This window comes from Saccopteryx bilineata, chromosome 1, assembly GCF_036850765.1.
Source record: "Saccopteryx bilineata isolate mSacBil1 chromosome 1, mSacBil1_pri_phased_curated, whole genome shotgun sequence".
In the NCBI taxonomy this organism is placed as follows: Eukaryota; Metazoa; Chordata; class Mammalia; order Chiroptera; family Emballonuridae; genus Saccopteryx; species Saccopteryx bilineata.
In genome coordinates, this window is record NC_089490.1 from 189,780,303 (window position 1) to 189,795,009 (window position 14,707).

General features: G+C 39.7%; 1 protein-coding gene across 9 annotated transcripts in view; it reads right to left on the minus strand.

Moving 5' to 3' along the window:
- Nucleotides 1-253: 253 nt before the first annotated feature.
- The window catches only part of IL15 (interleukin 15), a 66,578-nt gene continuing 52,124 nt past the window's right edge, over nt 254-14,707 (minus strand). For 5 of the 9 annotated variants that reach the window (XM_066232986.1, XM_066232975.1, XM_066232961.1 and 2 more), the window contains 7 exons: nt 11,432-11,595; nt 8,965-9,063; nt 7,923-8,020; nt 6,111-6,195; nt 4,814-4,858; nt 2,238-2,375; nt 258-1,008 (listed from right to left, as the gene is read on the minus strand). In XM_066232986.1, coding sequence (XP_066089083.1) covers nt 892-1,008; nt 2,238-2,375; nt 4,814-4,858; nt 6,111-6,195; nt 7,923-8,020; nt 8,965-8,976 — 495 coding nt within the window. In that variant the 5' untranslated portion in view covers nt 8,977-9,063; nt 11,432-11,595 and the 3' untranslated portion in view covers nt 258-891. Of the gene's footprint in view, nt 1,009-2,237; nt 2,376-4,813; nt 4,859-6,110; nt 6,196-7,922; nt 8,021-8,964; nt 9,115-11,424; nt 11,596-14,707 lie in introns of all 9 variants that reach the window. The other 4 variants (XM_066232954.1, XM_066232946.1, XM_066233006.1 and 1 more) reach the window with 4 other exon arrangements.

Here is a 14,707-nt window from a genome sequence, read left to right on the forward strand (position 1 = left end):
CAAGACTATTTCATTTTAGTCATAGTCCACTGAGTGAGAGCTTATGGATTTTAGACAGTATTTTGCAAAAACATATAAACTGTTATTTTATGTCAGACAGTGTTGGCTCTAAGAAATCTGCAGTTAATTATAAAAATATGGCAAAGAAAAAAAAAACTGAAAATAAAGTCCCGTACTTGGGAAAGAATGAAGTATAAAACATCATTGCAAACATTAGTTTTCTATATACTATTCTACTATCAGTGAGGGTTTTATTGCCACCCCTACCTAAGATTTACTGATGCACATTACATGCCAGGAAATTGCAATTTCTGTCTTTCATAAAAGTTCTTTATTTATCGATAACTAAATTGCAGAGGAGAGCCCTGGTTTCACACCTCATTCCTCCTCTCGTGTTGGTAGTCAGTCAGTTCTTCCTCTGGGCACCCCATGTAGTGGAGAAGTCTCTGAAGGCTTGTCCTCGCCGTCCCACACCAGCTGAGACGCACTGTCAACCTGAAGCAGTGGTGCCACCCCAGAAGTTGTTAAATAATTTGACTATCACCCTTGAATAAATGCCCCTAATTTTCTTATCAGAAGTAAAACACCAGTGCAGTTTCAAAAGATAAAATATGTACACCATTTTACTCAACATTTTACAACTATGTACAAGTTCAATAATAAATTAAAAAATAAATGAACAAAATAAGTCTGAGGAGAGTTCATAGACACCACATTCCTCAATGCCATTTTTTCTGCCTTCATTTCTAAGAGTTCATCTGATCCCAGATCCTGGTCATCTTCTTGCTAGAAAACCTTGTTTCAAGAGCTCGTCAGAAAGGCCAAGTGCTTGGAGGCCTCTGAGCACCGGGAAGATGTTTGCCGATAAGATAACATAAACGCTGAAGAGGATCACTGCCTTCCAGAAGAGTAGAAGAACTGCACGATCTGTTTAAAACTCTGTAAGAATTCTTTAACATTTTTTTCCTCCAGCTCCTCACATTCTTTGCATCCCGTTTCTGTTATATTCTGTCAAATAAAAAGAAAGAAAGAGAGTGAAAAGTCTGATCTATTTCTTCCCTGGGATATCACATTGTTTGAACCACATGGGGAGGTGTTGACATGTGAAAACTTGGGCAAGTTTATATCATATGAGAAGGAACTGGGAGATTTGATGTGGGCTTATATTTTTTTATAATGGATAAAGGATGCTGAAAGAAAAAGTAAGGCATGTCTATCAGACAATGGACTTCCTGTGTAGAGCCCTTCAATGGTTTCTGACCACCCATCCTAGGATGACGTCCATGACTTCCAGCACAGCTCAGAGGCTCTCCATGTGCTGTTCCCTGCTTATTTCCCATGCCTTTCCCCACTGCTTCAAACATTATGCCCCAGGAACACAGAGCTCATTCCTTTATCCCCATGCATAGGCCATGCTATTAGGTGCCTCACTGCCTTTATCTTTCTCTCTGTCTGTTCAACATTTCCAATTTCAGCTACTGTTACACCAAAGATCTCTCAGCTGTGGTCTCCACTAGGAAGTCTTTCCTGAACCCACGAGCTCCTGTGATTAGGCTAAAGGTCCCACCGCTCCATTCTCAGACTCCCTGGTTTGAATTTTCCCTCACAGCACTACACGTATTATTACACCGACGTTACAAAGTTTATGTTTTTTATACAGCTGTTCTCTAAATCCTTCCAGGAGAGGAAGGCTGTGATTTTTTTCTTCCCTAGCATTTTGCATAGGACCTTGCATGTAGTACTCACATAGTCATTACTATTTAGGTGAACAGCACAAATCCTAATTCAAACACAGTTTCATGGATAACCAGAATATTCCAAATATAGCAATCATCAATACACTTTCTAGAGATCAGCTGAACCATAAAGGCTGTACCAGCAAATATCACAATTAGATTTGATGTCCATTAAGCACTTGCAATTCAGATTCACCAATATCTATCAAGCACAGATTCCATGCCAGGCATAGATTCTCTGTCGTGGCCCATAGAATGCTTCCCTATTTGATCCTGAAAATAATCATGTCAGATAGGGAGGCAGAGAGATTAAATGACCCCTCTCAGTTGACATAATCGGTGAAATTCTCCATGCCTGGGTCTTCAGAGCACACAGCTGTGTCCACCCCTTCCACAACGGGTGCCACACTATGCCACGATGAGGGCGATTATTTCCAGCTCCTGATCCCTCCAAGTCAAGCCAAAATCATGTTAGAGCTGTACGGCTATCAGATAACTCACCCCATTAGAAGACAAGTTGCTGTTTGCTAGGATGATAAGGTTTTGAACTGTGTCTCTAATGTCCATGTCATTCGACTCCTGACAAATAACGTGCAACTCTAGGAGGAAGCACTTCATCGCTGTGATGCTGCAATTGGGCTGAAAACAGAATGACAAAGAACCATTTTTGAAAAACAAATTATTTTCACATAGATACAATTTGGATGGTTTTCAAAGTCAATCTAAATATTTTATAAAGAAACAAAAAACCACCAAAAAATGTTTTACCCAAAGAAGCAGCTTGGTTTTTCAGCTTTGAAATTGAAACCAAAACAGAACTGCCATCAAAGCAGTCAAGAAGTATGGTGACATGGTGCATAAGGGAACAGGAACCTGGAAAATGTGGAAGTCACAAGCCACCTTTACCCACTGAGCACATTTCCTCTGTGTGAAAGGTGATGGTATTGACTCGAGTCTCTGAAAACACTAATAGTGACAGAAGAAGAATTTTTAGAATCAGCTTCTACTGTTAACATTTTAAACAGTGGTAGTGGCCAGTCATACTCTTCCTGCAAGGTCCAGAGTCTCAGAAGCAGATGTGATGCTAAGAAATCTATTAACAAAATCAAAACAGGGACAGTACCTGGTTGGTCAAACCAGAAAAGTACCTTTTAGGTACCACAATAACATGTTTTCCACCAGGGTTACCTGAACAAATACCTCAACTGAAAGGAAGAGAGGCATTTAATGGACATCGGGGGACTTGCCCAAGCCTCGCTGGACTGGGTGTTCTCCAGGCCTTGCACAGGGCCTGGGACCCTGCGGGCCCTGAACAGGTGCTTACTGCAAGGATGCGTGAAAGAAAGAACGTGCTCGTGGGCCTGGCACTGGTGACCCAGGAGCCCTCTTTTATCTGTGGTTTTGCTTTCTGTGGCTGGTCAACCACAACCCCAAAATATCAAATGAAAAATTCTGAAAATAAACAATTCATAGGCTATGGTTCTATGATGCTCTTGATGTACTGTCAGAAGGTCCAGAGTAACTTAACACTATGTCACAATGCCCTATATCATTCACTTCACTTCGGCCAGTCACACATGTGTGGCACCATCTCACGTCATCATAAGGAGGGTGAATATGGTACAATAAAATAGAGAGAGAGAGAGAGAGAGGGAGAAAAAGGCCGTGTTTATATAACATTTTTACAGTATACTGTTGTAATTGTTCTATTTTGTTGTTATTTATTGTTGCTAATCTATTTCTGTGCCTGACTTAAAAAATAACTTAGCATATATATTTATGTATGTACAGAAAAAACATGGAATATATAGAGTTGTGTACTACCCACAGTTTCAAGCATCCACTGGGGGTCTTGAAACGTACTGTATCCCCCATGGATAAGGGGGGACTAATGTATTCCTTTGCCCTACAACAGCTGCTCAGCATTGAAAAGGTAAATACTATCACCTAGTTGATAATAAGATAAATCATAAATAAAATAAAATCATAAAATAAGTAATAAAACCAAGGTTCAGACATGTTTAGTGACTTCCAAGGCAACACAGCTAAAAAATGGCTGAGTCAGGATTTAAATCTCAATTTCTAACTCAGCTTCTTTCTACAAACCCATGAGTTGCAAGGTTATCTATACAAAAAAAAAAATAAGCACCACGATCTCAGGATGTTGAGTGTTGGTGGTTAATTGCTTTCTATTTAAAAAAACAAACAAACAAAACACAAAGAAAAATGAAACAAATGCTGAAGACAAAGGAGGGAGACAATTTCTGAGCAGCGGCACCATCTACAAGGCTGATGAACATCTGTTTTCCTGGATACCGACTATGGCTTCTTTCCAGTGCTTAGAAAGTCCTGGTGGGGACAAAACTGTCTATTTCAGGGAGGTTTTAATTGAGGGATGACAGGGAGGACTGAATGGACATAACATAGAGTTTGTTTTCCACGAGGTGAGGAGGTCCAAGATTTGTTTCTTGGTTTTAGTAGCCAACCCAGAGGGAAGGACTAGCCACGGGACAGAAGCCATTCCTGCCTCAGGCAATACCAGTGTATTCATGTAACAAATTCAAGATAATCTTTGAATTTTGATAGGTTTTCTGGGTAGTGTTTGGTTCTTTTTTCATAGTGTAACCGGCCAGAATCCTTTTCTGACAATTGTAGAGATTCGTGCAAAACGTGAGCCATAAATATAAATGCATTTAAGCAATTTGTAGAAAATATGATTAAAGATGGTAATAAACTATAGCACTGGAAACAACTGATATGTTGGATACTTTTAAATTGAATCAGTTAACTTGATTCTTGCATTTAATTGCATTATGATCTAATTGCATCACAAAATTACATATTTTGTTTGACATTGATGGAAAAGGCTTTTATATATTTTATATAAATAGCATCTTTGTCCCCAAGTCCCACAATCTCAACAATTCCTTATAAAAATTAATCGATCATATGTTACAAGAACACGCCAAAATTCAGATTTAGAAACTATATCTATTTCAGTAAATTTATAAAAATATACTTAGATTTCTGAAAACTGGAAAATATAGCAATTTTGGAAAAAAAAACACTATACTCACTTGAATATCACTTTCAGTATATAAAGTGGCATCAATATGTGTAGACTGAAAGGGAACAAAATTAGAGAATATGAAAAACTATGCACTGCTTTAGATATAATGAGAACAACCTGCTGACATTAAATTAAACTTCTTAAATCAAATATTTCGAGGTAATCTTAGATTTGTGTGCAATTGTAAGAGAAAATACAGTGAGACCCTGTGTCCTCTTCACCATTTCCCCCAATGGTAGTATCCTGCATAACCACAGTACAAGATTACAACCAGACACTTACACTGATACAGTCTACACACCTTGTTCAGATCTCATCAGTTTTATGTGCACTAAAGTGTGTGTGTGTGTATGTGTGTGTGTGTAGTTCTATGCAATTTTATCACTGGTTTTGTATTTCTGTTATTGTGATTTTCATTTCTATAATTTCCATTTGGTTCCTTTTACATACTGTATTACTCTGCTAAGACTTTCCAATTTTTTCAGTTGTTTCAAGAATATTTGCAATTGCTTACTGGTGCATTTTTATGCTGGCTGCTTTAAAATCTCTGTCTAATAATTCTGACTTCTAGTCTATGTCAGTTTCAGAGTCTGCTGAAGACCTTTTCTCATTCAGGTTGTGATTTGCTTGCTTCTTGATATGATGAGTGATTTTCAACTCTGCTCTGGTATTTTGGCTATTACATTAGGAGACCATGGGCTTAGGTAAAGCTTTTAATTCAGCCTGCAGCCACCTTGATCAGGTTTAGCGTGCAGGTTCTGCCCTATATTTGAATGACAGTTTAGTTTTCAGAATTTTTGTGGTGCTAATTTGGAAAGGTGGCTCACTTCATGCTCCTGGGACTCCCCTTGTTCCTGCTGCACTTCCCACTGGGACAGAAGACACTTCTTGTCAATGAGTTCCTCTTCTCTGTCCCCTGCATCCTATAAGTTCTACCAGGCCAACAGGTGACTTTAGGTTGGAGAGACGTTTCCTAACCCACAGAGGAGAGCCTTTCCCTGGCCCAGGTATTACATTCCCCTTGCAAGTGTCACAAAGATGTCTGGGACTTCTAGTAGAAGAAGCGTATCTCTGGCCTGTGGTGACACAGTTCTTCATACTGGGCCATTATAAATTGAGCTGAAAGATCATTAGCATCTGAAAATTGTAAGGAAAATGTTTCCTTTGAGGCTGTACAAGGCTCACAAATTTCTACAGAAAATATTGTTACAAGTGAGATCGCATTAGGACTGAGAGCAAAACACAAGGACAGGCAGACTCCCCAACAATTATACCAGAGACTTTATGGGAAAATAAGTACTTACTTGAATAAGAACTTCAAGCCTTTTCAAATCACTTAGTACGTAAGGCCAGTTTGCCTCTGTTTTAGGAAGACCTGCACTGATGCAGCTGAAAGCAAAACCAAAAGGCAAAGCATTCTGAATGAGCGCAATATTGTCTTGAATGATGAATAAATACTAAAGTCAGAGAGCAATCAGGAGGTGTTTTTTTTGTTTGTTTTTTTTTTTTTGTATTTTTCTGAAGCTGGAAACGGGGAGGCAGTCAGACAGACTCCCACATGCGCCCGACCGGGATCCACCCGGCACGCCCACCAGGGGGCAATGCTCTGCCCATCCGGGGCGTCGCTCTGCCGGGACCAGAGCCACTCTAGCGCCTGGGGCAGAGGCCAAGGAGCCATCCCCAGCACCCGGGCCATCTTTTGCTCCAATGGAGCCTCGGCTGCGGGAGGGGAAGAGAGAGACAGAGAGGAAGGAGAGGGGGAGGGGTGGAGAAGCAGATGGGCACCTCTCCTGTGTGCCCTGGCCAGGAATGAACCCGGGACTTCCACACACCAGGCTGATGCTCTACCACTGAGCCAACCGGCCAGGGCCAATCAGGAGCTTTTTATTCTGACTGGTGAAAAGATGGCTATTATTCTTGCCTCTGTGCATTCAACAGCCTTGGAAATGAACAAACACACGAGGCACACAAGACAACCTTCACATCTGAAGCTGATTTGGGGAGTGATCTGCACGGATTAGAGAAAAGCCTAATTTGAAGAGATATATCTTACAAAACTGGGTGCCATTTATTACAATAAAATAGAAACAGTATCTGATGTATGGGTAGTGCTCAGTGAACGTTGCTAAATGAATTACTAATATTCAGTAGTAGAAGTCCCAGCAGACTTTTATGTCTAATAAATAAGCAAACTCTTAAAATAAGCAATAATCATTTTCATATAATGGTTTGACTTTAAATGTTCTTTAAGCAGTAGATTAAACATGCTGTTCACGTATTGCTACGCCTGTAGCAGCTTTACCCATAAACACAATAGACTTTAGCCCAACTGAACCTGAATGATCATATATTGACTCATTTGGTAAAATGAAAGTTTACTATCTGGACAGAAGACACATACCCTACCCAAGTGGCTCGGGAATGACTCTTAAAACTTCCAGGAAACTAGCTGCGCCCTGATGGATTCTTATGGGAGCACTAGAACCAACACTAATCTTTCTTGCGGGGAAGAATTACCTGCACAAATCTATGATTCCCCACACCACGAAGAAAACAAGGAGAGTAAAACTGAACGGGGTCAGATTACAGAACTATGGGTTGCGTGCTTAGCCCAAGTGTACAGTGCATTAGTGGCATCTAAGAAAGAAGAAAAGAGTTAATAAGCACAGAAAATATGAATGTTCATTAGGAGGAAAAATAAAAGGTCTGAAAGAAAGAAATGCTTCCAAATGAACTAAGGACTCAAAAGATAGGAGAAGTCAGTGCCAGGGAATAAGAAGTAATATGAATAAGCCCGAAATATCTATTTTTTTTAGTGCAACAAAAATCATTCAGGTTATTAATAAATAATGCATTTCCAAGTGTAATTATATATCAAGAGACCCAATATATCTGCAGGATGTTGCTACGCCTTTCTATATTACTAGAATGTAGAAATTCTCAGTGTTTACCAACAGTCCTCCAAGTCTCCATAGTCTGTCCTCAAGTCACACCCCACATACTGATTTCCTAAGGCATAAGCGAACTGAGCACAAACCAAATTAATAGAGAAGATGTTGATGAACAATGGTTATGTCCATTAGCCTGATGATATTTATGCCTGAATATAGAATTACCCGAAAATGAAGACATGAATGCCAGCCTCGGTTAAAAAATGACTGTTCAGAAGAAAACACAAATAGCACTGGATGGACGTACTTCTCAAATATGGTTTCTGAAAAATACAATCATTGAGAAAGTGATTAAATTAATTTAGTTAAAAAGTGATGTTTAAATTAATAGTTTATCATATCTTAAAACAAAATTTAAGAGTCAATGTTCCTTATCAGAATTAATAAAACTAGAATTTAGCTTTCTTGCTCCCTCCACTCCAGCTCGGTGTCTTCTGGGCAAAATTCTTTCATATGTTTTTAATACATATTAATTTTAATAAAATTTGCATATCTACTAAAACCACCACTAATTTTTTTTCTATTATCCTTAATCTCCCTCTCATCCATCTTTCATTTTAATAGTAGTTCAACATATTTTATACAGCACAGATTAACAACATAAATTACTAATATAGGTTCATACTTCTATATTAATTTCATGCAGCTAGATGAAAATTAGTTATAAGTTAATATCACTTAGAGAAAAACTGGATAGAAATGGAATCAGCTGGAAGACACTCTATGACATCATGAGAGGCACTACGTAATAATTTTTCTTGTTGAATTAGAAATATCACTTATCTCAGGACTTCCCAGAGCTTTGATACTTTTTTGTCTGTCTCTTTCATGTGGTTGAAGCTTTAGAATTTCAGACTGTTAGTTTTACCACTAAGGATCTGTGCTTCATTTGGTCTATATGCTGAAGGGCTGAGTCACACCCAGACCTTGTCCTCAAATACTACACAATTCACTGAAGGGATAGGTATTTAAAGAAAAGGGTGAAATAAATAAAATAATACATTTACAAGACAAGAAGGGCATTTCAAGGTTGTGAATAGACTTTTAAAGAACCTATTATAGTTACTTTCAAAATAACAAAAGTCTACGGGGAACAGACCTCTGTTACATCCCCAGATCTTTACAGAAGAGTCATATTACAAAGTATCTGAGATTTAAGCGACTATTTAGAAAAGTTCATACACCATCTGCATCTAATTTTTCTTACCGAAATTCTCATTACTCAATGCCAGGGGAAGTCCTTAAATATTGAAGAAGAGCTGGCTATGGCAATGGGTTTCCGGCAGCCATCCATCCAGAATACTTCCTACAATAAAATCCACGGGAAAGAATTGACCCATTAAAAAACCCAAGTGACCTAGTGGGGGTGTGAAGGAAGAAAGGGAAGGGAATTAATATTTACTGAGCACATACTTTTTCAAGGGCATTCTATCAGTCACTTAATATATGCATCACATGTAATCCTCACAACAATCCTATAAGGTAGGGTTAGCAGCAACCGGTAAGCTGCCTGGGCCCCAAAGCAAGTACAAGACAGCCAGAATTTGAGACTAGGTCTGATCACAAAGGCCAAACCCTTTCCAACATATCAAGGTCCTGTACTGGAAAATTCTAAAGTCATATTAGTGAAAAGTAGAAGCAACAAAATGCCTGGCTTCATATAAACTTGTGACAATTTACGACAGAAGTAGCAACTTCTACAGAATGGAAGAGATGTTTTCTGTCTTTGAAATTGTGAAAGGGGAAAGAATCCTCAGGCCCCAGATGGCGTCACTTGTGCTAAAGTCCACAATAACAAACTTAGACTTAAGGCCTGATTTAATTACTGATTCAAACTCTCCTAGAAATAGAGTCATCGACCAGTGTGGAATTTTCTGGGCAACAAGGAGGTAATCTGTCATGTGGGCCCTCTTAAACCCCCATTAAAAAATGAGTCAATTTGCATGATAAGAACTACCTTCCTTCAATCAATACCCCACACCGAAAGCTCTTCTGGTCTAAATACAATCCTTTCTTTTTTGTCCTTAGATAGTTGCTGCCCAGTTCATGAATCACTTAATAAAGCCAATTACGTTTTCACATTTACTCGGTTGAATTTTATTCTTTTCTTTTTCTTTTTTTTTTGTATTTTTTGTATTTTTCTGAAGTTGGAAACAGGGAGGAAGTCAGAAAGACTCCCGCATGCGCCCCACAGGGATCCACCTGGCATGCCCACCAGGTGGCGATGCTCTGCCCATCTGGGTTGTTGCTCTGTTGCAACCAGGGCCATTCCAGCGCCTGAGGCAGCAGCCTTGGAGCCATCCTCAGCACCCGGGCGAACTTTGCTCCAATGGAGCCTTGGCTGCGGGAGGGGAAGAGAGAGACAGAGAGGAAGGAGAGGGGGAGGGGTGGAGAAGCAGGTGAGCGCTTCTCCTATGTGCCCTGGCTGGGAATCAAACCTGGGACTCTTGCACACCAGGCCAACGCTCTACCACTGAGCCAACCAGCCAGGGCCGAATTTTATTCTTTATGAAATAAATCACTGTTAAGTGAAACATCATTTGAGAATTTTGTAAGTAATAAGATTTTATTTTTCTAACTCAAAGAGGTGAAGAATGTGATTACAAAATTTCCTATTTGACTCCATTTTATTAAAAAATCAAAAAGCACAGCATATATAATATAAGCAATGAAATTTTTCTCTCTTTTGGAAAATAGTGTGCATTTATTGACCTCCCTATGAAAAATTAAAATCTACTGCATCCTCGACATAAGTATTCACTGCAATTAAATTCTGTAAACTATTTTACTTTTCAGATGTTTCTGAAATATAAAAATGATTACTCTTAAAATATATAACTCTTAAAAGGAAAAACTCGCATTTACCTAGGTAGTAAACAAACTGCTATAAGAGAATATATCCAACAAGAAAGCCTTTTTCCACAACACATTGTGTCTAATTCTTCTGTAAGATATGTTCTCACCCATTAATTGATTTAATTAAAGCAAATTTCCTTTTTACTCTCATAATCATTCTCTTGGTGTATATTATCTCAGTGCTTCAGATTTTTATTTTTTATTTATTTTTTTTATTGAGAGAGAGGAAGAAAGAGAAACAGGAACTTTGAGCTGCTCCTGTATGTGCCCTGACCAGAGAATCAAACCAGTAACCTCTGTGTTCCAGGTCGATGCTCCAACCAACCAAGCTATCTGGCCAAAGCTTAATTTTTATTGATATTTAGAGAGACAGAAAAAGGAAGGATAGAGAGTGGAAAGGGAAGAATTTGTTGTTCTACTCAGTCCTACATTTTCTGGTTGCTTCCTGTGTGTGCCCTGACCAGGGATCAAACCCACAACCTTGTTGTTTCAGGACAATGTTCTTAACTGACTGAGCTAACCAGCCAGGACCAGATTTTTTATTAAAACTTCAATATTACCTTTGTAATTTCACCCCAAATCCTCAAATTCTCTACCTCCTTTGTGTGTGTGTGTGTGTGTGTGTGTGTGTGTGTGTGTAGTATCCCAAACTCCATATTGTTCAAAAAAAAAAGTATCTATTGACTTGGAACTGAACAAGTACTAGGGTGAATAACTGTGAACAAGCCTTAGGAATCTACTGAGTAAACAATGGTGATGTCAGCCCTGGGCTTTTGCAGCAGTGTGAGTTTCAGACAAGCAAGGTACTCACTTCTTACCAATGTCACAGGGGACTTTCACTGCCCTGCACAGCTACCTCAGGCTGGTGGATGGTAAGGAAGACTCAGTGTCTTAGCCAGAATGCTCCATGCCAAGCGTGGTGGAATGCATAGAAACAGCCTCAAAATCTTCTGACAAATGATGATAAGGGAGGCCAGTGTAGCTGAAAAGAAAACATTTATTGTTCATCACCTAGCCAAAGACTGAAGTAGTTTTCTGGGCTGACAGCAAAGCATCACAATTTCATAGCAGGCTTGGCAGTATTCAATCTGACACTATAGGTCTATCATTCTGTGGACTGATTTTTACAAATTGTGTGTATGTGTATGTGTTGGTGAATCCATTTTGGTCAAAAAATTAAACCCCAAAACGGTAAACTATTCTATTCTTTTCTCTTTGGCCAGGACTCCATGTGACCTACTAATATAATTATTATCAATGACAGTGATATTAACTAGACTAAGCAGAACTCAAGTTCTTTGCATGCAGTATCTCGTTTGACTCTCACCAAAAACTTGTCAAAAGAGAAGTGGCTGAACTGAAGTTAATTACTTGATGAGAGATAAATGTAGGGAGAGATAAATTGTCCACTTCCTTTTTTGTCAAATTTTTGGAGACTACAGAAGCAGGGTTTAATTGTGGCTTACGAATTGCACGTGGTCATCAAATGCCCTCCCAATCAGCATCTTTGGTTTGCCTTCAGTTCTCCTGGGTGCCTGCATCCAGGAAGAAAAAGGCCCTCACAGGGCTCATGGACTTCAAACCAGATTTTTTAAAAGTCCCGTGACTGGGTTTCACTGCAGAGTGCTTGTTGACCTCATGACCTGCTGTTGACTAGCACTGCTAGCCTACCAGAATGTCACTGCTTAGAGTTAACACATCTGGAAGAGTGGATAGACACATCAACACATGTGGCCAGTTCTAACAGATTTAATTCTGGAGTGACTTGTGAAAAGAACTGTAAATATGCTATATTCTATACTGATATTGTAGTTTGTCCCAGGGAGAAAATACAATCTAACATATTGCTGTTTTTGTTTTGTTTTATTCTGCCTAGTAGTCACACACCGAAATAACTTTTTTGTGTGTGTGTGACGGAGACAGAGAGACAGAGAGAGGGACAGATAGGGATAGACAGACTAGAAGGGAGAGAGATGAGAAGCATCAATTCTTCATTGCAGCACCTTAGTTGTTCATTGATTGCTTTCTCATATGTGCCTTGACCGGGGGGCTACAGCAGACTGAGTGACCCCTTGCTCAAACCAGCGACCTTGGGTTCAAGCTGGTGAGCTGTACTCAAACCAGATGAGCCCACACTCAAGCTGGCGACCTTAGGGTTTCGAACTTGGGTCCTCTGCACCCCAGTCCAATGCTCTATCCACTGCATCACTACCTGGTCAGGCTCAAAATAACTTTAATAGACTTAGCAACAAGAGTTATAAATATTGGGTTATACAGGCAAGATATTTATTTATTCACTCAAAAATACTAAAACTGAGGGCAATCCAAGGTTGAGTGTGGAATATCAAGACTGTAAGAGAGCATAGCTGTTCTTTGCTGGAAAGTTGGTAGAGCTGATGTTAGTTCTTGGCTCTTGCTTTGATTTTCTCAATCAAGATTAAAAGTCCTCCCCTCCGCAGAGAGTGAGGAAGGGGAATAAAAGAAAAAGTCATCACGGTAAGGAGAATGAACTAATAAAACTGTAGGATGAGAGTCACACCTATTGGGAGTCAATGGTTATGGATGGCCAGAGATTAGGATGGTCGGCATGGCCAGCCACATTAAGCTGCAAGGAAAAGGCAGAAAATTACTTAATCATACTTTTGTAGAGAGAGCATGTGTTAAGTGTAAGGGAGTTATGTCCAGGGAAGTTGATTTTCTTTTTTTTCTTTTTCTGAAGCTGGAAACGGGGAGAGACAGTCAGACAGACTCCCACATGCGCCCGACCGGGATCCACCCGGCACGCCCACCAGGGGCGACACTCTGCCCACCAGGGGGCGATGCTCTGCCCCTCCGGGGCGTCGCTCTGCCGCGACCAGAGCCACTCTAGCGCCTGGGGCAGAGGCCAAGGAGCCATCCCCAGCGCCCAGGCCATCGTTGCTCCAATGGAGCCTTGGCTGCGGGAGGGGAACAGAGAGACAGAGAGGAAGGAGAGGGGGGTGGAGAAGCAAATGGGTGCTTCTCCTATGTGCCCTGGCCGGGAATGGAACCCGGGTCCCCTGCACGCCAGGCCGACGCTCTACCGCTAAGCCAACCGGCCAGGGTGAAGTTGATTTTCTTTTAAAAATTCATGGAGGAAGTGTTGCTGGAATCACACATTCAAGAATGGGTTGATTTCAAATACAAGTGAAAAGAAACATCATTTTGGGTGGAGGGAAGAGCCTGAGAGAGAACATACACAAACAAGCACCGGGTGTATTCAGAGAAAGGTGAGTCACTGGGTACCAGTGTGAAAGTGTGGCGGGTAAGAGTGGGCAAAACAGCTGCTATTGTATAAAGCACGGGTTGGTAAACCTTTTCTTTAAAGGGCCAGGCAGTGCATTAGGGTTTGTAGGTCTTGCAGGGTTGATGACGACCATGTAAACTCAGTTCTTACATGTGAAAACTGCCACAGACAATGCATGAATGAACGGGTATGACTCTGTTCCAACATGATTCATTTAGCAGAACAGATGGGCAGTGAATTTGACCCACAGTTTATAGACCTATGACTCCTATGGCTATTTTAACCAGTCCCATTTGAGTACAGCTGAGAAGCTAGTATCTTTAAATGTCTAAATTTTCCTGTCATTAAGGGTATTAGCATTTTTCAGTAATTGCTTCAAGCTGTTTTCAATTGATACCAATATTATGAAAATGTCAAATACAAAATTTCATGAAACAATCTGTGTTCACCAGTAAGTCTAAAAGACATTATGAACTATGTTAACATGGTTACGACTGTGATTCTGAAAAATTAATTAATACAAATATAAGAAGTGATTTGGTATTTAATGGTCTCATAAGGCCACACGACATGTTAATGGGACCTATAAATTTCACAGTTTATTGAATCAACAACAAAGTGGTTAGGTAGGACGTTTCTTCTTTTAAAATTGCTATTTCATACAAGGTTTACAAAATTTATGTATTTTAAATATATATGTATATATATACTTTAATAAAACATTTAAGCTCTTGGAAATACTTAAAACAAACAATGCAAATTGATTAATTATACTGAAATGTTTCCAAAGCAAATTGTAAACATTTAAATATCTAAACTGCTAAGGAGA